Source organism: Tiliqua scincoides, chromosome 2, assembly GCF_035046505.1.
Source record: "Tiliqua scincoides isolate rTilSci1 chromosome 2, rTilSci1.hap2, whole genome shotgun sequence".
NCBI lineage: Eukaryota > Metazoa > Chordata > Lepidosauria > Squamata > Scincidae > Tiliqua > Tiliqua scincoides.
The window spans coordinates 190,941,940-190,965,073 of NC_089822.1; the positions used below are offsets into that span (position 1 = coordinate 190,941,940).

At 44.5% G+C, this 23,134-nt stretch overlaps 1 protein-coding gene across 1 annotated transcript in view; it reads right to left on the reverse strand.

Moving 5' to 3' along the window:
• LOC136638900 (collagen alpha-1(XXIII) chain-like) overlaps positions 1-19,470 on the reverse strand; it is a 237,015-nt gene extending 217,545 nt beyond the window's left edge. Inside the window, exons 1-2 of the mRNA XM_066612928.1 lie at positions 18,787-19,470; positions 3,373-3,442 (exon numbers count right to left, since the gene is read on the reverse strand). Coding sequence (XP_066469025.1) covers positions 3,373-3,442; positions 18,787-19,071 — 355 coding nt within the window. The 5' untranslated portion in view covers positions 19,072-19,470. The remainder of the gene's footprint in view (positions 1-3,372; positions 3,443-18,786) is intronic.
• Positions 19,471-23,134: the final 3,664 nt, after the last annotated feature.

The window sequence follows — 23,134 nt, forward strand, 5'->3', positions numbered from 1 at the left end:
GCACTGGTGTTTTCCACATTAGAGCAGATGGTAGAAACTCCACAGATTTCAGTGGAGCCAAATTAGTTGTGACTAATTTTCAGAAGATTACTTTCAATGGGTATTGTTACTAACTTTTACTAGATCATGCTCTTTGCCAATAATTACTGTACTTCTTAAGACTGAATAAGACACAACATTTCCTGCAAACTTCACACCTGAATGAATAAACCCACCTGTGTACCTGTCAGACAATGCAAAAAGAAAAAAAGCATCAAATAAAGCTGCAACCAAGAATATTGATTACTTTCTGGATGACATATTTGAATAGCTTTGTGATGTGTAGTTGATAAACTTTTGGATTAGAGCAGTGGTTCTCAAACTTTTTGGGAGCATTACTCCCAAAGTAAATCTTTGTGGGGGAGGGGCGAGGGCAATGACATGATCCCTAGGATCGCAGCGCTAAGGGCGACAAGGGGGTGCTTTTACTTACTGTATGTTAGGGCAAGCAACAGGAGGAGCGGGGAGCCCCACGCAGCCCTCCGCAGGGCTCCCTGAGGTTTGGAATCCTCAGAAACAGCAAACACAAGCCACTTCCTGGCTGCGTTCGCAAACCAGAAGTGGCTTGCGCTTGCTATTTCTGAAGATTTCAAGTCCTGGGGAGCCCTGCAGAGGGCTGCAGGGGACTCCCTGCACCTCCTGCTGCTTGCCCTAACACAAAGTAAGTAAAAGCACCCCTCACCCTCCCTTAACAATGTGTTCTTTGAGATCATGAAGCTGCCTCCCTGCTTCCCCTGCCCCTTAAAGGGACAGGGGAAGTGTTACACAAACTGGTGGGTCGCGAGCCACCAGTTTGAGAACCACTGGATTAAGTTATCTAGAAAAAGGCCCGAAAGGGGCTTGTGTTTCACACACAGCATACCCTTCTCACTGGGTAAAGGGGCATTTTTCGTGGTGCTCATCATATTAGCAAGGGGAGAGCAACTTCTCGATTTACCCCAACACATCTTTTCCAGTCGCTGCTTGCTTGTGTTTCTTCTGCATCCTTTTAGAATTGTGGGCCCTTTTGGGACAGGGGACCCTTTACTAAGTACATAAATTACTTTGTGAACTTTTTTGTTGAAAAGCAGTGATAAATATGGCAAAAAGCTTTTGAAACCAACGGGACCTTTGAAAGTATTTGGTAATATGGCATGGGGTCTGTTGGTCAAACAAATCAAAACTAAAATTATTTTGGGAAAGCACAAACCATTGGCCACAACTAAACATTAGTTCTGGACACTGGCCATAGCTAGCTCCTCATATATTGGTTTCTATACATATCAAAGGACAATTTCACATTAACTCTGGCTGTTTTGTGGACAAGACAAAAATTGATCCCTTAAGGTAAACTATCCCTCCTTCACTCCAAAACTGGCTGGTTGGTAGTACTACTAACAAATATTCTGTGTACATACAATCATTTTGCTGGAATAAAATGCTACCATGTCCCGGGTTTTGTTGTTGTTTCTTTAAAAATAAAGTCACAGCAGTTTCTGAGTAGAAATCTACTGCCAACCCCCACAGCCACCCTAGGTACCAAATCAGGCAACAGAGAATGCTGAAAGAGGCAGGCTGGCAAAAATTATCTGGTCAGTGCAAAAGAAAGGAGAGACAAGGAGAATATGAAGCAAGGGGAGACAAGATTAAAACAGGGCTTTTCCTATCTTGTCTTCCTGTCCCCTTCATCACACAACCCAGGAGACCAGAAACAGAGAAACGACACCAACAAGAAAGAAGGCTTACAAAAAGCAAACTTTTCACCTATGCAGAATATTAAGCAACACCAACCTCTTAAGACAAGCAGATATCAGCACCAGTTGGACTGCAAACGTGAACCCCTCCCCCAAAAGTTTCTCACAAGCCCCCAGATTCTGCACAGCTTTACTCAAATAGATCTCCAATGTCTTCTAAATTGCGAACATATATTTCATTATCAATTAATTTATATATTTTTCATTATCAATTATTTAAACAAAACAAGTAATCAAGTTAATCAAGCAATTATTTAAACAAAACAAACATCAAAAACAATCAAAAGCCTGACCCTAAAAGCAGTCTGATGTGCATTTGGATGCCAAGGTTGGGTCTGTGACCATAATGCAAGCACAGTGTCCCAAACATGTTACATCTGCTCTGCTAGGGATCTTGTATGCTGGAAGCATACACACTGTGCAAATTAGCCATGATCAGGCTGCAATTAGAAACTCTGACGAAATAGGTTCTTATTGCTCCAAGATATACTTTAAAAAGTAGATGAAACTTCCCCTTCTTCAAATGTAACTTACATTTTAACATGCAAGAAAGAATTTTATTCTGTCTCAAATAATCTAGTCTGGTTTCAAGAAAATCAGTCTAAACTTTGAACATAAAGATAGTTATCAACTTATTTGCTAGTGGTTAGCTAGGAACGAAGACTACAATTATACTGTTAGATTTAAAAGGGTGATGTGTCTAATATTTAAAACTATTATATGTAATTTAAAGTTGAAGATCAAAAAGGGATCCCCCCACTTCCATTCACGATTTCAGAAATGGTGCTGAGTTTTATGCCCATTTAAGTCACAAAAATCTACGCCTACAAAATGTTATAATTCCAAAGCTGGAGCCTTGGATGTTTTCATTACCAAAATAATAACTGAACCAAGGATTTGTGGGTTAACTTTGGTCTCTGTAAAACTAGCCATATGGAAACATTTGACCCCAACATCCAAGAACTGACCCTGTTCATGTGATGTGCAGAGATCTCGAATATGGGATATCATACTCCATGCTGGTCCAGATATTATGGGCAACATTATAGAAAAGAACAGCTTAGTATTTGCAGACTGTCTTCATACTGAAACAATTATACCCTTATTAATTTGACCTCAAAAATATAGCTGAATAAAAAACACAAATTCTTTGACCATTTTAACTATTTGATAGGATGAAGAGGGATAGGCTTATGTGTAAAAGCATAGCAATGTCCATACTTACTGATCCTACAGAGGATGCTTTTGGGAAATAAAATGAAAAGCCTGTAAGTGTTCAAAACATAATTTCTAACAGAATATTTCAAAAAGCATACAAATGCCAGAAATTCTAAAGAACAATGTCATGAATCAGTGTGGTCTCAACAACTTCTTGTTGCTTGTCATCTACAGCAGACGTGTCTTGTCAAATGGTTTCAAATGGAACACATCTTTTTCATACACAAACCTCCTTTGTAAACATACACCAACAAATGCCAGACAACAGAAATAGTAAGATAACACAGGACATATTTTTTGCACTTTCACTTTCTTCTTGTTACACAAAGCAATTTATAAAAAGCCCTAGTTAGAAAGTATAATGTACCAATCTTCCACATACCTGGTGGGCACTTGCATTCTGATGGCACCTCTCTTGCTGTGCGTAGTTTGGCTAGTCCTTCACCCAATTTCTGTGCAAATAAAAGGACAAAATTAGATATTTACAGATAAGCAATTTATTTTGCCTTTGCAGCAAGTCTCTGACCTATGTAAGGGTTCCATTTCAAATAACTTTACATAAACAGATTTTCACATAAGTCAGAATCCCTGTTCCTGTCCACACAGCAGAAGACTGAAAAGGAGAGTGAGAGACAGAGGGAGATTTTGCTGGTGTTGGTGTTCACCCTAATAAAGGGAGGGATCTTCATGCCAGTTTATGATCCCATTCACCCTAATAAAGGGAGGGGATGGTTCAAATGTTATTCTGTTATAGTTTATTAAATATTTTATTACACTGTTTTTTTTCAGAATATTTTTTTCCTGTTTTCCTCCTCTAAAAGATAGGTGCGTCTTATGGACAGGTGCGTCTTATGGAGCGAAAAATACGGTAATCCTTATGTAGCTAAAAGAACCAATTTTAGAGCCCATCATTCTTTGTTTCCAGAGATAAACAGTAACATCAAGTAGAAACCAGGAAAAATGCAATTTATTCTATGTCCTTCACTGCTTGATCCAGAATAATAGGAAATCCCTTCATAAAATAACTGCAGGTGAAATTAATGATTTTTCAGAAGGAAGGGTCAAGAAAATAGCAAAGCTGCCCTATATAGCATAGTTTCTCATCATTTATTTATTCTGGAGATTTTTTTATCCCACTTTACAGTCTCCAAAGAGGTGCCAAAGGCAGTTCACATCAAAGGTCTACAAGTACAGTAACATTAAAAAAATTTTTCCTGCTCATAGGTAGTTGATGCCCCATGGTCTCTATAAGTGAGGAGGAGCACACTTTTTGTGCTCATCCCCACTTACAGAGGTTTTTAAGAAGGCAGAAGGAGATGGGGTTGATGGTTATGATATCCTGCAACTAACATGACAGACAAACAGAATGATTTAAAAAAATTGAAGAGTGGGGCAAGCAAGAGAAGGAACGAACTGAAAGCTAAAAAAATTGCAATAACTGAAAGTTGTGAAGGTCCAAAGGAAGTTAAATGTCCATTTCTGTTCAGTTACTGAGCATTTTAGCTCAGAGACTAATGACATTTTACAAATATTCAATATGTAGCAGAAGTGAAAAAGACAAATTACATGTTGGGATAATTAGGAAAGGGGTCAAGAATAAGACTGCTAATATTATATTGTCCCTACATACATCTATGATGCAGCTTGAAACACTGTGTATAGTTCTGGTCGCTACACCTCAAGAAGGTTGTTGTGGAGCTGAAGAAGATGCAACAGGGGGCAATCAAAATGATAAGGGGGCTGGAGCACCTTCTTACAAGAAAAGCTACAACAGCTTGGGTAAAAGGCAATTAATGGAAGACGCAATAAGTCTTCCCTGTAAGCTGCACGGGTGCACATCTTCTGTCAAAGCCTTGTGCAGCTCACAAAGGCTTGTGTCAAGCTCAAAGCTTGACAAGGAAAATGATGCCAATGTCATCACTAAGCACTCCAGATGCTATCCATACATCCACTGTTGGGCTTCGTGCAGTCAACAACAACAAAAAATAGAAGGAATACTGGACACAATAGAGAGTTATAAAATTATACATAGTGCAAAGTGTGGTACACAGAGAGGTTTTTCTCCTACAATACTAGAGGGAAGGATCATACAGTGAAACTAATTGGCAGGAGACTTAGAAGGGACAAAAGGAGGTACTTCATACAGTACATAATTCCATGGACTTCATTGCCAAAAGATGTGATGGCCACTAACTTGGATGGCTTTAAAAGGAGATTGGATTGAGGACAGGCCTATCAATGGCTTCATGTTACCCCTAGATCCAGTAACAGTATGCTTCTGAATACCAGTTTCGGGGAGCAATGGTGGGAGAGAAGTTTTAGGGTACTGAGGCCCCAATCCTATTCAACTTTCCAGCACGAATGCAGCCATGCCAGCACTGCATCCTGTGGCGGTACTGCAGTCATGGAGGCCTCTACAAATTAAGGGAATGTTTGCTTCCTTACCTTGGGGTTGCATTGCAGCTGCATTGGCTCTGGAAAGTTGGATAGGATTGGGCCCTAAGAGTTATGTATATAAGTGGGATAAATTCTGAAACATGAATGTGTTTATTTTCATGGCTATTTTCCTTTCATGCTGCAAAGAGCAGAGGTTTCAAATGATGCATTTCATGTTTCACATTAAGAGATGTCTGATGCACACTCAAAACAAACTTTTCTTGGGCACAAGTCACAGCCCACGTGCTCTTCTCTGAAAACAATTTTGCATCAATAATTAATTCCCAAGTGATGGCATGCAGACTAACAAAACATTCCAATTTACACTCTGCTTCCCTAAAAACACTTTATATCCCACCTTTCTTCCATTGTGGAACTCAAGAAGTTTCCCTGAACTTGAAATTCCCAAAAGTAGCTATATATACTTCTTACCTACACTTTCACTTTAAATAAGTGCTCCACTCTTATAAGCAACATTACATTGTAACACAGAATCTTGCTTTAAAAGTTCACAGTCAGAGAAAGTACACTCCTGGATTCCCAGGAAGCAGCTCCAACCAAAAATGCCCTTTATCATTTTTGGCTGATTTCACCAGCCTATGGTTGCTTCCAGAGAAGCAGGACAAGGTTACTCTGACACATGCTTTTGTAACCTTTGAACTACTCTGATGTGTTCTACACCAGGCTGCTTTTAAAGACAGTCCAGGAACTTCAGCTAAATCTAGAAAGTGGCTACCTGATTCATAACCGAGGGGGGGAGGAAGAGATAGAAAGACTGACAGAAAAATGTTACATAGGTGCTAGAACAGTCACCCAGGCTCCAATTTCTGCCCACACACAACTCTGTTATAATCTTGAAGCCCTGAACATCCTGGGTCCAGATTATGTAAGGAACATCTCTTTCCCTGCACACACCTTCTCCATCAGAACATATCCTGTTTAAGTACTTCCTTGTCTAAACAAACTAACAAAGGAGTACAATACTGCTGAGAGAGCTTTGTCTCTCTCTTTTGGAGATTCTGTTCCAGCAAAGCCCACCAGACCAATTGTATTCTCACTTTCCAAAGATAGATCACAACATTTTTACTGGGAAAGATCCCAAATTTTTATGAGATTTTTTTATTGTTTCCACTGATACAGGGGCACAATCCTAACCAGGTCTACTCAGAAGTAAATCCTATTTTGTTCAATGGGGCTTACTCTCAGGAAAGTGTGGTTAGGATTGCAGCCTAGGTTACAATATGTTGTAGCTTGAGGGTCCAATCCTATCCAATTTTCCAGTGCCCTGCAGCTCTGCCAAAGGGGCGTGCACTGCATTCTGTGGTGGAGAGGCAGTCACAGAGGCCTCCTCAAAGTATGGGAACATTTGTTCCCTTACCTTGAGCCTAAATTGCGGCTGCATCAGTGCTGGAAAGTTGGATAGGATTGGGTCCTAAATTAGTTACTGAGAGGTGAATTGACATGCATGATTATTTTAATTGCATTTCATTATTTAATTTTGTAAGGTTGTATTTAGACTTAGTGACAGGATACATATGTAAAAAAAGTGTACAAACAAGAAAACAGAACAAACACAAAAAAGATTAGTAAATGAAACTCTGAGCTTTTGGGAAAATTATCTATAAATCTCTTAAGTAAAATTAAACAAACATTATATGATGAAAGTACAGTGTTCATAAATACCCTGAAGGGAAAAACATTTCATGAAACCATATGAAATACACTCCTTTACAGATTTATTCTGAACAGCCTGAGTGCAAAAAGTCCATATCTAAACAAGAATGAATTGACTTATTTGTGCAATTTTAGTTGGCTTTCAATGTTCACAGTGTAATACTTTCTGGTTGAAAACAATGACTTATATAGAATTTAAAAATTCTAAACTAAGATGCAATATGCATTCACATAGCACATTGCAAATGTTCATCTATATTAGCTCACTATCACAACATCCCTACATGATAGGCAAGCACCATCACCATATTGCAGAAGCAGGGTGAAGCAGAAAAACATATCATGTTTTGGCTTTGAAGGTGGGGGAAGTGTTGCTGAGGGGAGATTTGAATCAGGAATTCCAAATCACAGCTCCTACTATCTTGCATTCATATATTACAATAGACTGTAATCCTATCCTCACTTCCTTGGGAGTAAACCCCATTGACTATAATGGGACTGAGTAGACATACTTCCAGTTGTTTAAAAAGAAAAGTTCCTCCCTGCCTAACAGTTTACAATCTGAGTAAACCTCAGGGAGAAGGGATGACAGAAAGGGAGATAGAGTACATGAAGAAACACAAAACAGCTAAAACAAGAGCAGACAATCATTACAAGCACTTTCACAAGAGCAGACAATCATTACAAGCTGATGGAAATTTCCTTTTTTGGCTTTTTGCTGTTTCTGTAGTAATAATAGTGTGGCAGGTGAAGTTTAATGGCACAGATGCAAACCCACAGAAGCTGACCTTCTGCTGATTTGCAGTCTCTTCTGGCTCTATTTGATGACATAATTCCAGGCTCGGTCAGAGAGAGGGAAGATAATAAGTTACAAGCACATCTTGGAGATAACTTAAGGTAAAGATGCTCTCACACACAAACAGTCCTTCAGCTGATCTCTGGTGTCTCTTAGTGCTTGAGTGTTGAATGGCTAATCTAGGTCCTTGGCTCTTCCCTTCAGAGAAAGAAGGGGAAACCACTCTTAGCAATATGCTTCAATCTCTAGTGAACTAAATGCTCTTACGATCTGTATACAAAGGCATGTATTTCACATTTCTTCAATATCCCTATACACACCACTTGTAAGTATTAGAAATTAAATTCTACAATTCATATGTACAAATAATATGTACGTATTATAGTGAAGTACTAGAGGTCAGGGATGGGAAAACCCAGTGGGGCTTGACTAAAGATGAGTCGCTGAGTCACTGTCCCCGCAACTCAACTTGAGAACAAGTCATAATGGGGGCACTTTCCAAGTCACTCTTTAGTGACTCTAAAAGACTCGAGTCAAGTCGCCCCCCCTTTAAAAAGCCAGCTGTGAAAAACGAGGCTGCTGCCAGGCTGTGTGTGAGTCAGAGCTCACTTTAACCATCCCCTGCTGCTCTCGGCCATCTGTAAACAGGCAGGAGGAGTGGGAGGGAAAGAAGCAACAAGAGTGAGCAGGGTCACAAGCAGCAGCTGCAAGGCTTACCAGGACAACCTGATCCTTGGCAGCCATACTCAGAAGTAGTTTCACTGTAGCTAGTCATTCAATGAGGCTCCCTACCAGCCATGTGATACAAAGCATGATTGCTATTAACTCTGTCTCCCCCTTTCAATGCTTCCTCCAGGCAATCGTAAGGCAAGAACCCCCTTGGCTCCTGCTCCTGTCCTCACTCAGCCAATGAAAATATCAGAATGCCCACCCTTTGTCCAATGATCATCTGTTCCTTCCTTCCTATCACAGATGGGGAAAAAAGTTTACTCCTGCCTCCCTCCCTGGGCTTCTCCAGCCAATACAGGGCAAGAACTCCCTTGTGCTCCTCCTTCTGCCCGCCCTCAGCCAATGAAAATAAATATCAGAACTCCTTTCCTTTGTCCAAGGATCATCAGTTCCTTCCTTCCTATCAGAGACCTGCTTCTGCCTCACCTCTCCCACCCGATTCAAAAAGAAACATTAACCCTTACCTGCCTACTGGCTGGCACTCCCTGCTGCTGGCCCAGTTGGAAAGCTGGCCCCATGAGGTTTTTCACACAGCAAAAAAAAAAAAAAAAAAAAAAAAAAGCAAGCACATCCAGAAACAGGCAGACTTGAGTCAGCATGCATGGGGATGACTGCCGAGTCAGGGGGAACCTGATTCAAGTCTTTTTCAGAGTCTTCCATGTGCGTGACTCACAAGTCGCCGAGTCACCCCAAATCACACATTTTTGCAACTCAAGTCCAAGTCACTGACTCAATTTCTCGATCCTGCTGGAGATTCCTTTATTCTTGGGATGTGCATTTTTTCAAACTCACGGAGTCTTATCTCTGAGATGTGCCTTTCCAAATACAGCATACAATATGCTGTATGTGACATTTCTCTTTCCCTGCTTGACCTTTCCTTTTAACCCCACTCCACTGTTAAAAATTTCTCATTGGGCCCAGTCTTATCCAATTTAGTGCTGGAATATGCAGTAGTGCCAATGGGGTGTGCACTGCATCCTACGGTGGGGAGGTAGTCACAGAGGCCTTGTCAAAGTAAGGGAACATTTGTTCCCTTACCTCACGGCTGGACTGATGCTGCACCAGCCCTGGAAAATGGGATAGGATTGAGGATAGGATTAATAATACTACTTAGCATTTGTACAGGACTTTCAAGTATTCAATGAGCTCTTACAACAAATCTGTAAATTAAGTATTTGAATCATTTGCACCCTGCCTTTACATCCTTACAAATCTTCAAGGTAGCTCACTACAAATTACTAACACAGTAATTTTCATCAGTTCTCCTTCTCATGGAAGGCTCCTACAAAACACAACTACCAAGTCTCATATGATATCCTTTATCAACCCCAACAGCACCTCCTCTGAATGGCTGTCATCAGAACACAGCAGTTGACTCCTCCACCTCTGGAACACCCCCAGACCCTACCCCCTTTTTCTCTGCAGCAGTTCCAATTGGCAGAAAGGACTGTGGGGACAGGAGCAGTCCCCAGCCCATGAGCTCTTGCTGCTGTTGCTAGTGTTAGAAGAGCAGACTCAAGAAAGCAGATCCCTGCAGAAAAGGACCACCATAACAGTTAAAAGACGAGATTTCTCCTACACTGTGGCAGGCCACAGATCTAAAGGTGGCCACTTGCTCCTGCCTTTCCTGTCCTTAACAGCTTAGCTGACAAAAAGGGCTGTGGGTCTCCAAAGTAGCCCATGTGCTCTGGTGGCAGCAGCAACTGGCTATTAACAGTAACAATCCTAATGTAAATGACTCATACCTGACAGTTGCAGTGGCAGGGCTTTTCCTACATTGGGCCACAGATTTAAATTCAGCACTGGCTTCTGCCTATTCCTCTTTCCAGCAATACCAAAGGAAAAAGAAATGTAGGTGGAGGGAATGATGAAGGCAAGATGGCAACAGTCTACAGGGCAGCCTAAGTGTCCTGGCTGCAGGGGCTCCTGGTGTTACAGGAGCAGACCTGATGTAAATGGCCTCTATCAAAACTGAATCTACCTTCTTCCAGCCCCCCCCCTCTACAACGTCCTTTTCTTCCACTCTTATTGCACAGGCCATCCAGAGCATACTGGAGATAAGCAAGAAACCTCAGATTTGAAGGTGGCACGTGGTTTGCAGCCAAAGTTTGTGTACTTATGCCTCCAGTAGCATACAGCACCAGAATCATAAAGGTTATTTTTACTGTGCAATAAGATTTCTATCATGCCATTTCAACCTCTCAGCATCTATATTCTTCCTAACTATAAAGCAAAGTGGAGCAGGTAACCATCTATTTCTGATCAGGATAATAAGGGGTAAGGGAGACAGTACTCTTCCCACCAAACATCTCAGATCCAAGAGTGAAAAATCCTCTGTTCAATCAACCGGACCACCCCTTTCTCCCATTATCTAAGACAGAAATGGGTTTTTCTGCACTCTCTTTGTTAGTGTTGCAGCTTTTCTCTGTCAGTATTAGTAAGCTTATAAGTAAGTCAGTATTACTTACTTGTAAGTAAGTCAGTATTAGTAAGCTATGATGACCTGGCCACCACTGTCAAGAAAATCCCTGTAAAAGAGCCATTGTTCATCCTCGGCGATTTCAATGCTAGAGTTGGTGCTGATAACAGTTCATGGCCCACTTGCTTAGGTCAGTTTGGCACTGGGAGGATGAACGAAAATGGCCAACGCCTGCTAGAGTTTTGCTGTCATCACATGGTCTCTGTGTCAGCAACACGTTCTTCAACACAAAGCCCCAACATAGAGTCTCTTGGAGACATCCAAGATCAAAGCACTGGCACCAGCTCAATCTGATCCTCACCAGACGCTCCAGCCTTCCCAGCATCAAGATCACACGCAGTTATCATGGTGCTGCCTGCGACACTGACCACTCCCTGGTGTGCAGCAGAGTGAAACTGCAAACAAAGCGACTGTATCACACGAAAAAGGAAGGAAGACCTCGCATTGATACCAGCAAGACCCGGGATCAGAGAAAAGTGGAGGAATTTGCACAAGCGCTTGAGGAATCTCTTCCAGGCCCGGCCGACGCAAACGCATCCAACAGATGGGAACATTTCAAGAATACCGTTTACAACACCGCCTTGTCCATATTCGGCAAGAAGACCAACAAGGCGGCAGACTGGTTTGAAGCCCACTCTGAGGAGTTGACACCAGTCATTGAGGAAAAGAGGAGAGCTCAAGCAGCATACAAGGCCTGTCCCAGTGAGCGCAACCTGCAGGTCCTCCGAACTGCTCGCAGCAAAGTCCAACAGACTGCCAGGAGATGTGCTAACGACTACTGGCTCCAGCTCTGTTCCGAGATACAGATAGCAGCTGACACGGGCAACATCAAGGGGATGTATGATGGTATCAAGCAGGCCCTAGGTCCAACACAGAGGAAAATTGCCCCTATGAAGTCTGCCACAGGCGAGGTCATCCAGGATCGGGCGCAGCAGATGGAACGCTGGGTGCAGCACTACTCTGAGCTATATTCCAGAGAAAATGTAGTCACCGAAGAAGCGCTGAACAACATTGAGTGCCTGCCTGTGCTGGAAGAGCTTGACAGTGAACCAACCCTAGAAGAACTTCACGTGGCCCTGGACTCCCTTGCCTTTGGCAAGGCACCTGGAAAAGACAGCATCCCTGCTGAAGTCCTAAAATGCTGCAAAGAGATCATCGTCACTGAGCTGCATGAAATCCTCTGTCTCTGCTGGAGAGAAGGTGGAGTACCTCAAGACATGAGGGATGCAAACATCATCACGCTGTACAAGAACAAAGGTGACAGGGGTGACTGCAACAACTACCGCGGCATCTCTCTCCTTAGCGTAGTAGGAAAGCTGTTTGCCCGAGTTGTACTAAAGAGGCTCCAGGTACTTGCAGAGAGCGTCTATCCAGAATCGCAGTGTGGATTCCGAGCCAACAGGTCCACCACTGATATGGTATTCTCCCTTAGACAACTGCAGGAGAAATGCAGGGAACAACGACAGCCACTCTTTATAGCCTTCATAGATCTCACAAAGGCTTTCGACCTGGTCAGCAGAGACAGCCTCTTCAAGATTCTCCCCAAGATTGGATGTCCACCCAGGCTCCTCAGCATCATCAGATCTTTCCACAAGGACATGAAGGGCACTGTTGTCTTCGATGGCTCCACATCAGACCCTTTTGACATCCGAAGCGGAGTGAAGCAGGGCTGTGTTCTTGCACCAACCTTGTTTGGGATTTTCTTCGCTGTCCTGCTGAAGCAGGCCTTTGGAACTGCAACAGAAGGCATCTATCTCCGGACCAGATCAGACGGAAAGCTCTTCAACCTCTCCAGACTGAGAGCAAAATCCAAAGTCCAGCTGAAATGTCTGCGTGACTTCCTCTTTGCCGACGATGCAGCTGTCACTACCCACTCTGCCAAAGATCTCCAGCAGCTCATGGATCGTTTTAGCAAGGCCTGCCAAGATTTTGGACTGACAATCAGCCTGAAGAAAACACAGGTCATGGTTCAGGATGTGGACTCACCTCCCTGCATTACAATCTCTGAGCATGAACTGGAGGTTGTCCATGACTTTGTGTACCTTGGCTCAACGATCTCCGACACTCATTCTCTTGATACCGAGCTAAACAAGCGCATCGGTAAAGCAGCTACCACGTTTTCCAGACTCACAAAGAGAGTCTGGTCCAACAAGAAGCTGACGGAACATACCAAGATCCAGGTCTACAGAGCTTGCGTCCTGAGTACACTTCTGTACTGCAGCGAGTCATGGACTCTTCGCTCACAACAGGAGAGGAAACTGAGCGTTTTCCACATGCGCTGCCTCCGACGCATCCTCGGCATCACCTGGCAGGACAAAGTTCCAAACAACACAGTCCTGGAACGTGCTGGAATCCCTAGCATGTATTCACTGCTGAAACAGAGACGCCTGCGTTGGCTTGGTCATGTCGTGAGAATGGATGATGGCCGGATCCCAAAGGATCTCCTCTATGGAGAACTCGTGCAAGGAAAGCGCCCTACAGGTAGAGCACAGCTGCGATACAAGGACATCTGCTAGAGGGATCTGAAGGCCTTAGGGATGGACCTCAACAAGTGGGAAACCCTGGCCTCTGAGCGGCCCGCTTGGAGGCAGGCTGTGCAGCATGGCCTTTCCCAGTTTTAAGAGACACTTTGCCAACAGTCTGAGGCTAAGAGGCAAAGAAGGAAGGCCCATAGCCAGGGAGACAGACCAGGGACAGACTGCACTTGCTCCCGGTGTGGAAGGGATTGTCACTCCCGGATTGGCCTTTTCAGCCACACTAGACGCTGTGCCAGAACCACCTTTCAGAGCGCGATACCATAGTCTTTCGAGACTGAAGGTTGCCAATACAATTAGTAAGCTTAAGGCACAATCCTAACAAACTTACCAGCACTGGCATAGCTGTGCCAGTGGGGCATGTGCTGCATCCTGTGGTTGGGGGGCAGTCACAGAGGCCTCCTCAAGGTAAGGCAATGTTTGCTCCCTTATCCCGGAGTTGTATTACCCTTACCTAGTTGTGGGAAAGTTGGTTAGGACTGCACCCTTAGAATGTTATTTTCTTCTTTAATACAAATGAAATTATGTAATACATTTCTTTAAAAAATGCATCTTTTTTCTTGAATAGTTTTAATAGTTCTTCAACATATTTCACTAAATTCTGAACCTCTTATTGGTAATAAGCAGGTTTTCTAAAGTGTAGTTCCCAGTCACATAGTATTATTGGAAGGAAGAAGTGAAATCCCAAGAAAAATGCTTGGGTCAAGTTATCTGAACCTGCAGGTGAAGAGGAGCACATGTAGGAACCAGAGGTGGGGGGACTCTGTATGATTTAGGACCCAGTCCTATCCGATTTTCAAATGCTGGTGCAGCCACAATGCAGCCCCAAAGTAACATTTGTTCCCTTACCTTTACAAGGTGTCCATGTCTGTACCCACATAGCAAGATGAAGCACATATCCTGTTGGTATGGCTGCATTGGTGCTGGAAAGCTGGATAGGACTGGGCCCTTAGTAAATTAAACTAAGAACACAACTTCTTTAAGTGCAAATATACTTTTGAGACAAAATTGTCTTGGTGAAACAGAATGCAACCTCTGAAATTGCACATGCAGAGCAGAAAGGTAGAAAGTTTGTACCAATATATACATTCTATCAATGAAGAAGGGAGTTTCTCTCTGTCCTACCGATTTATTCCATGTGCTCACCAAAACGGTTCATTTTCACAACCTGACACATTCAGTAAAATTATCACAGCGTTTCCTTTGAGGCAAGGACTGATAGGTCAGAGAGGGGTATCCCAATAGAAATGTTCAACCATAGGTGACAAGCTGTTCTTGTCCATGAGCCTTTTTCTACATAGGTTCATTTGAGATCCCCAAGACAGTGTGGTTTCACCTACACAGTTATTTTTGGGACATTTTGTGCAGTGAGAGGATGAGGTATACCACATGCTGCAATGCCCTCCTTCAGAGCTCTCTGCTTTCAGTTAGCATGCCATCTCTGATCTCTCTATGGTGACATACACTCCCCTCTTTGGCACCTTCCCATAATAACTAAAAATAAACTGGCAATACAGAAAACAGGCAACATTACACCATTGGCTTCCCTTAAGGAAGTTCTTTCATAGTTATTGCTGTCTTCTCCACCATTTTCCAGTCATTCAGTAACCTGTTCAGATTTAGAAACCATCAAGAGCATCTGTGGTTTAGGTACCTAGAGTATCAAGGAAATCAATGATTTTGTAGCATTTGCTATAGAAATAACACTTCTAAGATGGGCAAACCTTAAAAGAACCATAGGCAAAAGAGTCATTTTAATTAAAACATTCACATACAAAGAATAATATGAAGATTAACATATTAAACAGGGTAATGATTTTTTAAATATTTATACACTTATGACAGTGCCAGGATCCAGCAATTAACAGCAATTACCAACAATCTTAATAGGCGGCTGCAAATTTGATGCTTATCAGTAAAGGATGTGGCCTGGATGCAACTTTTGCTACTTTCTGTGCCTTTTATAATGCTTATGTGTATGACACACAGAAAATACTTAACACCTAGGACAGGGGTGCCCAAACCCCAACCCGGGGGCCACTTGCAACCCTCAAGGCCTCTCAATGCGGCCCTCAGGGAGCCTCCAGTCTCCAATGAGCCTCTGGCCCTCCAGAGATTTGTTGAAGCCTGCACTGGCCCAATGCAACTTCTGTCAGCATGAGGGTGACTGTTTGACCTCTCATGTGAGCTGTGGGATGAGAGCTTCCTCCACTGCTTGCTCTTTCACATCTGTGATGCAGCAGCGGCAGCAAAGGAAAGGCCAGCCTTGCTTTGTGCAAGGTCTTTTATAGGCCTTGAGCTATTGCAAGACCATCATTCATTCATATAAGTTCATCTTTAATATATTCATTTATGTAAACTTAGGCAAATTTATTCAAATTTGAAATGTAAATTAATTTTTCCCCGGACCCCCAACAACAGTGTCAGAGAGCTGATGTGGCCCTCCTGCCAAAACTTTGGACACCCCTGCCCTAGGAGATAAGAGTGAAAAATCTCGTACTTCTTCACCCCCAATAAGGACATTAGTTTTCAGAAACAGACTTCTAAGAATGAGCTATCTGCCTTACAACTCAAGAATCCAAGCAGTTCACACCACTGAGAATTGCCCATGTTTAATGAATGACATGTGGAGTCCTCTGAAGCATCTTATGCTTCAGTTCCAACTCAAATGCTTAGTTATTCTTTCCTTGGTTGCTCACAATGAAACAACGTGAGGTTCAAAAAAAGTATATAGGCATTATTCTCATGTTCTGACCTTGAAATTGTTTAAAACATTAAGCAATTTTCATGCCAATTTTCCAGTACTTGAGATATGTTTACAAAATGAGAAATAACATTATTCATTCACCTCTTAATTCACTTTTTGACCTTTTGTTTTCTACACTGATAGTCTATTGTGTCGATAGCCCCAAACATTTTGAACTTCCCACTATACAGTCTATACTAGCAAAACAACTAAGAGCCCAATCTAAAGCGTGTCTACTCAGAAGTAAGCCCCATTATAGTACATTGGACTTACTCCCAAGTAAGTGTGGTTAAGACTGCAGCCTGAGGCTGCAATTAATTCTATGTACATTTAGCTGAAAGGTCCCAGAAATGAAAGCATGACTTTGGAGTGGAGCAGTGGAGTTCTTAAAGTGGTGCTCAGTCTGCACACAACATTTATACCACCTTTCCTCCAAGGAGTTCAGGGTTCCTTCCCTCCTCAAAAGTTCTATTCATTGCTCCCCAACTCATACAAAACAAGAGGATCACAAACCTCAAAGTGTTATACATGTTATTTAAAACCACCAGTTCCCTATCCCTGGCCTGAATCTTTTTATCTGTATTAGCCATGTAAGGGGTCAGAACCCACCAATGGATGATCATCACATTTTGTGCAGAGCAAAGTAGGGGCAAAAGGAAGGTCAACTTGAAGAAACACAATTAATTTTGCTAGACTGTAAAATGTATAGTACAGTACTTGCTTCTGTGCGAGACTTGGTATCAAACTGTTTTCACAGAGCTTATTTATTAAGTTTTTCTTTAATCACCTCTGCTTGACTTCAAAAGCAATAGGTGTCAGTGATGACTGCTGCCTGGAAATACAGAAGCCCTTTCCCAATCCCAAATGTACAGGAGCTGGTGGTTGGGTTACTAAACAGCAAGGAAAAGCATTGTGTGCATGTTCAGAGCACTTTTACTTTCCATATTCCAGGCGATGTAGTCTGAATATGAAGAAGCTTGTCCAGGTGGGACTAGGGACCAAGACACCTATTCAAAAGCACACCCAACCATAACACTCAGCTTGGACCAGCCACTTTCTCAGACTGACCTACCTCACAAGAGTGTCCTGAAAACAACAAGGAGTCCTGTCCTCCCTCCTTATGTGCTGCCCTGAGCTACTTCCATGAAAAAGCAGGAGGCACACCAACTGTGCTCTGCACTATGAGCAGTCCAAAAGTCTGTCCTGTGGAGATGTCAGAGGCACCAGCAGCTAAGAGTGAGAAGAACCAGACAGGGTCATCTCTTGGAGAAGGCATCCTTATTACCCTGCTGTGGAGCACCTGAAAGCCCAGCAAAGCCCTGGGCTGCAGCCTCCTTTCTCCCCAAAGAAATGAAAGCTCCTGCCTGCCACCACTGACCTTTCCATACTGCAGTTGGGCAGCAAGTTCAAGATGCCTCCCAGGTTGCTTCCCCAGGGACACCCTGGGCTGACTGACTTCGGTGCCCCCAGGCCACCCAGCCCAGCACAGGCTTCTCTGCTGACCCCTGCATACGCGCCCCCCCTCTCGCTCACTCAGGCTCCAAGCCTATCCGCACTTTCCTGGGAGTAAGCCCCATTGACTATCATGGGACTTACTTCTGAGTAGACAAGCATAGGTTTGGGTTCTTAGATTATAGTCCTATCCACTCTTTCCTGGGTGTAAGCCCCATTGACTCTAATGGGGCTTACTTCTGAGTAGACAAGCATAGGCTTGGGCTCAAAAGTTGCAGTCCTGTCTACTCTTTCCTGGGAGTAAGCCCCATTGACTCTAATGGGACTTACTTCTGAGTAACATAGGCTTGGGCTCAAGGGTTGAAGTCCTATTAACTCTTTCCTGGGTGTAAGCCCCATTGACTCTAATGGGACTTACTTCTGAGTAGACATGGGAAAGGTAGGCATGAGTAGGCTTGGGCTCAAAGGCTGCAGTCCTGTCCACACTTTCCTGGGAGTAAGCCCCACTGACTCTAATGGGACTTGCTTCTGAGTAGACAGGCATAGGCTTGGGCTCTGAGGCTGCAGTCCTGTCCACACTTTCCTGGGAGTAAGCCGCACTGACTCTAATGGGACTTACTTCTGAGTAGACATGGGCTTGGGCTCAAAGGTAGGCATGAGTAGGCTTGGGCTCAAAGGCTGCAGTCCTGTCCACACTTTCCTGGGAGTAAGCCCCACTGACTCTAACGGGACTTGCTTCTGTGTAGACAGGCATAGGCTTGGGCTCAAAGGTTGCAGTCCTGTCCACACTTTCCTGGGAGTAAGCCCCACTGACTCTAATGGGACTTACTTCTGAGTAGACACGCATAGCCTTGGGCTCTAAGGCTGCAGTCCTGTCCACTCTTCCCTGGGAGTGAGCCCCGTTGACTCTAATGGGACTTGCTTCCGAGTAGGCTTGGGCTCTCACTCACCTCCCGCAAGAGCTCGTCCACCTGGGGCTGGAGCAGGGCGAGCAGGGGCTCGGCGCCGAGCTGGTCTCCCGGGCTCCAGGCGCGGCTGGCCAGCTCCCCCTCGAGGGCCACCAGCCTGCCCTGCAGCTTGGAGGTCTTGGCGCTGAGCAGGAAGCAGGCGCCCACCGAGAGGAGAGAGAGGAGCAGCGAGAGGATGACGGGGCCCCTGCCGGCGCCCCCGCAGCTGCCTTGGGGCGCAGCTGCTGCCGCCGCCGCCGCCGCCGCCTGGTCCCGGGGCTCGCTCATTGCGCGCGCGCGCGCTCTCCCTCTCTCCGCACGGAGCGAGCGCTCCGCTTCCCCCGGGGAGCGAGGGGTGGCGGGTGGGCTGCCTGCCTGCCTGCCTGCCTCTCAGGGGCTGGGTGCGCGCTCGGCAGAGGCGGCGGCAGCAGCAGCTCCTGGCAGCCGGCAGCCGCGGAGCGGGGCAGGAAGTTTGGGAAGCGTGGCTGCCTCCTTCCCTCGCATGGCCCTCCAGCTGCGCGGGGCGGGGGTAGGTGGGTGACTGACTGACTCTCCTCCTCCGCCCTCACCGCGCTGGGGCTGGAAGGGGAGGCCCCTCGCTCGCGCAGCCCCCAGGGCTTCCAGCAGCGGGGAGGCACAAGCTCCCCCCGCCGGGCGCACGCCAGCGCTGTGCGAAGCGGCGCCGCTCCAAAAGGAGAAGGACAAGGGCAGCGGCGGAGGGCGGAGTCCCTGCCCCGGCTCCGTGGGGGGCCGCAGAGCAGTCCGCTCGGCACCCCGCCCCGGGACGCCTTCCCAGCTCTGTAAGCGCCTCGGGGCGGGGGCTGCAGCCATTGGAAAGCGTCTTCCTCTGGCGCTGGGGGCTCGCCTTGCTCGAGGCGGCGCGGAGAAGTCCTGGCGGGCCACAGCCGAGGACCCTTCGCCGGAGCCCGCTGCCTACTCCGGGGCTTCGCCTACCCGCGCATCCCTGGCAGGAAGGAAGGGGGCACATTGCGCACGTCTGAACAGGCACGTGGCTGCACGAAACCCAGCGGTGCCTTCGCTCCCGCCTCCGTCCGGAGGCGCGAGACCAGGCGTGTGGACGCAGAAGTCAGCCCCATACTGTCCACTGAGGTTTGCACCCACGAAAGTGTGCCCAGGGTGGCACTCAGTCGCTCCAGTATTACAGTCGATCATCCCATTGAACTCAACGGGGCTACTTATGAGTAGACTTTAGGATTCTGATGAGCGAGAATTAAATGTAACAACTCATGAATTCTCGCTCCCCCCCACCCCAGCAAGTTCCTAGAAATGCACCACACAGGACTTCTGGCCCCACTTGTACTGCAGCATCGCTCTGTCATGCAAAGACCTCTGTGGTCCTCCTGTCTATATGTGACATGAAGTCAAGGCTGTGAAGAATGCGGTGCAGTTCTTTCCTAATATTATTGGGAGCTGACATTAATAACTACAGTAGTGCTTGCTACTGTCACACATCAAGCCACAGCTGTGTGGACCAAGGCTATAGCCTGGCTCAATGCAGCCTGACCATATGTGTCCTCACTCAGAAGTCAGTCCCATTAACTACCATAAGGCTTATTTCCAAGTAACTATGAATAAGTTTGTAGCTTTAATTTTCCAAGAAGCACCCTGAGGTCCTGCACTCCACTGTCTCCAACTTTACCAAAATTAACACCAGGGTTGGAGCAATATGCCCAGGTCAGGTTCTGGCAAGTGTAATCATAAGAGGCACCTTCAACAATCTGAACCTCTAGTTCAGTGGTTCTCACACATTTAGCACTGGGACCCACTTTTTAGAATGAGAATCTGTCAGAGCCCACAGGAAGTGATGTCATGATTAGAAGTGCCATTATCAAGCAGGAAAATTTTTAACAATCCTAGGCTGTAATCCTACTCACACATACCCAGGAGTAAGTCCCATTTACTATTGTTGTTAAAAGAATATACCTAGTAGCTTGTTAAAAGTACAGGTCTATAACATTTCCCCAGATGCAGTCACATACCATGGTACCATCAAGTCTAATATATTAAAAATAAAGTATTGAAATAAAGGGGGATCCACCTGAAATTGGCTTGCGACCCACCTAGTGGGTCCTGACCCACAGTTTGAGAAACACTGCTCTAGTTGCTACTACTGCACTATTTCTCAAACTGTTGGTCGGGACCCACTAGTTGGGTCATGAGCCAATTTAAGGTGGGTCCCCATTCATTTCAATATTTTTAGTATACTAGACTTGATGCCAACATGGTACTTGAATCCATTTGGAGAGATCTGCACTTTTAACAGGCTACAATGTATATGCATTTAATGATAGCCAATGGGGCTTACTTCTGGGTAAATTGGATAGGATTGCAGCCTAGGATTGTTTAAATTTTTCCTGCTTGAAGATGTTACTTCTGGCCATGACATCACTTCTGGTGGGTCCCAACAGATAATCATTCTAAAAAGTGGGGCTAAAAGGTCTGAGAACCACTGTAGTGGCTTTTGTTAAGCGAAAATGAAAGCTGCCTTCCTGTGCACATTTAAATTGGAGTAAGCCCCACCAAACCCACTGAGTAGTTCCCAACAAACAAATCTTCAGGCTCCATGGGATACTAGGTGTTTCTATCCCTCTGCAACCACTCTTATTCCTAGGGACAAATCAAGGTTTGTAGAAAGAGAGATTCTTCCTACATTCATCAGAGTATTGTGCCTGGTCAGTTCTCTCCAGCCTACTAAGACCTTTCATTGCTTCTATAAACATGGTTAGCACAGAGAAGGCACTATAAGAGCAATGATCTGATTTTCATGTCTGATATTAAAACTATGTGAATTCTGCAGCTATTTATACTGTGAGCAGCTGTAGCTAATCCAAACTAGGTGCTTTTGCAAAGATTGTGGTTCTTAGAGTGACTGGTACATGTTGATGTCCACTGTTATTACAGCAACTGTCATGCAAAATTAGCACCAGTAATATTAGGCCACCAATACAACAGGAGACAATTTTATCAGGTATTTCCTGTTTAATTTCCTGGTTTAGTGCTACAATAATTGGGAGGAGCAGATACCTGGACATCCACAGAACTAAACTATGTTTGATAACATTTAGGTAGGCTTTATCATTTAAATCTCAGTTTACTCCACATACATCTCATTTATGAGATTATTTCATGTAGTATTCAAGAATTTGGAGACCTCAACCATTCTCCAGAACTTGGACTGGACAATAAGAAGAAAAGGGTTAACTATTATTGTCTTTCCAAATGAGCTAGACATTCATGCTTTTTCATCCAAATTTAGGGTACAGTATAAATAATTTGTAAGACTGTCAACATAAATATAGGGAGTTATCCATCCCTATAACTTCAGGGGAAAGGAGCAAGGCCAAACTAGGTTGTAGTAATAGTCATACAGACAGAATGCAAAAATGACATTAGTAATATTTACATAGGCAGGTGCTGTTATAAACAGGGATTACAGGTTTGATTGATCAAAGATAATGTAATCTGCCCCACAGATTAATTGGCCAAAATGAGTTAAACTCTTGTTCACATTATTTTCAGCATGATCCTTTTGGGCAGTTTACAGCGTTAGCAGTTGAACAGCAAACATGACTCCAAGCATACAGAATGCAATGGGATATTCTCTTGCATAAATTTGTTTGCCTATAAAACCTTCTGACTTTTATATTGCCTGTAAAGAAATATGCAGTCCAATCCCTTGCATGTTAATTCAAAAATAGGTCCCACTTTGTTCAATGGCATTTACTCACAGGTTAAGCGTATATAGGATTGCAGCCTTAAACTGAAGCATGTTTTGCAGCTTACTTTAGGGTTACAATAGAAAAGGTTGTAATCGAAGAGTTTTACAGATTAAAAAATGACACATTGATTCAGAAGTGTCAAATACCGAGATTAAGGACCTGATCCTATCCAATTTTCCAGTGTCAGTGCACCCATGCCAATGGGGTGTGCATTGCATCCTGTGGTGGGGAGTCAGTCATAGAGGCCTCCTCAAGGTAAGGGAATGTTTGTTGCATTACCTCAGGGCTCATTGTGGCTGCACTGGTGCTGGAAAATTGGATAGGATTGAGCCCTATCCAATTTTCCAGTGCTGGTATAGCTGGGCCAATAAGGCATGCACTGCATCCAGCAGTAAGGAGAAGTCATGGAAGCCTTCTCAAGGGAATATTTGGTCCCTTTCCTCAGGGCTGCATTGCGGCTACACTGGCAGAGGAAAGTTGGATAGGATTGGGTCCTCAGGCACTACACACATCTGTGAACTCAGTGAGACTTCCAAACAAACATATACAGCAGTGATTCTCCAACTTTGTGGTCTCTAGAGCCCTTTACACTCCTAACTGTAGTCTCTGAG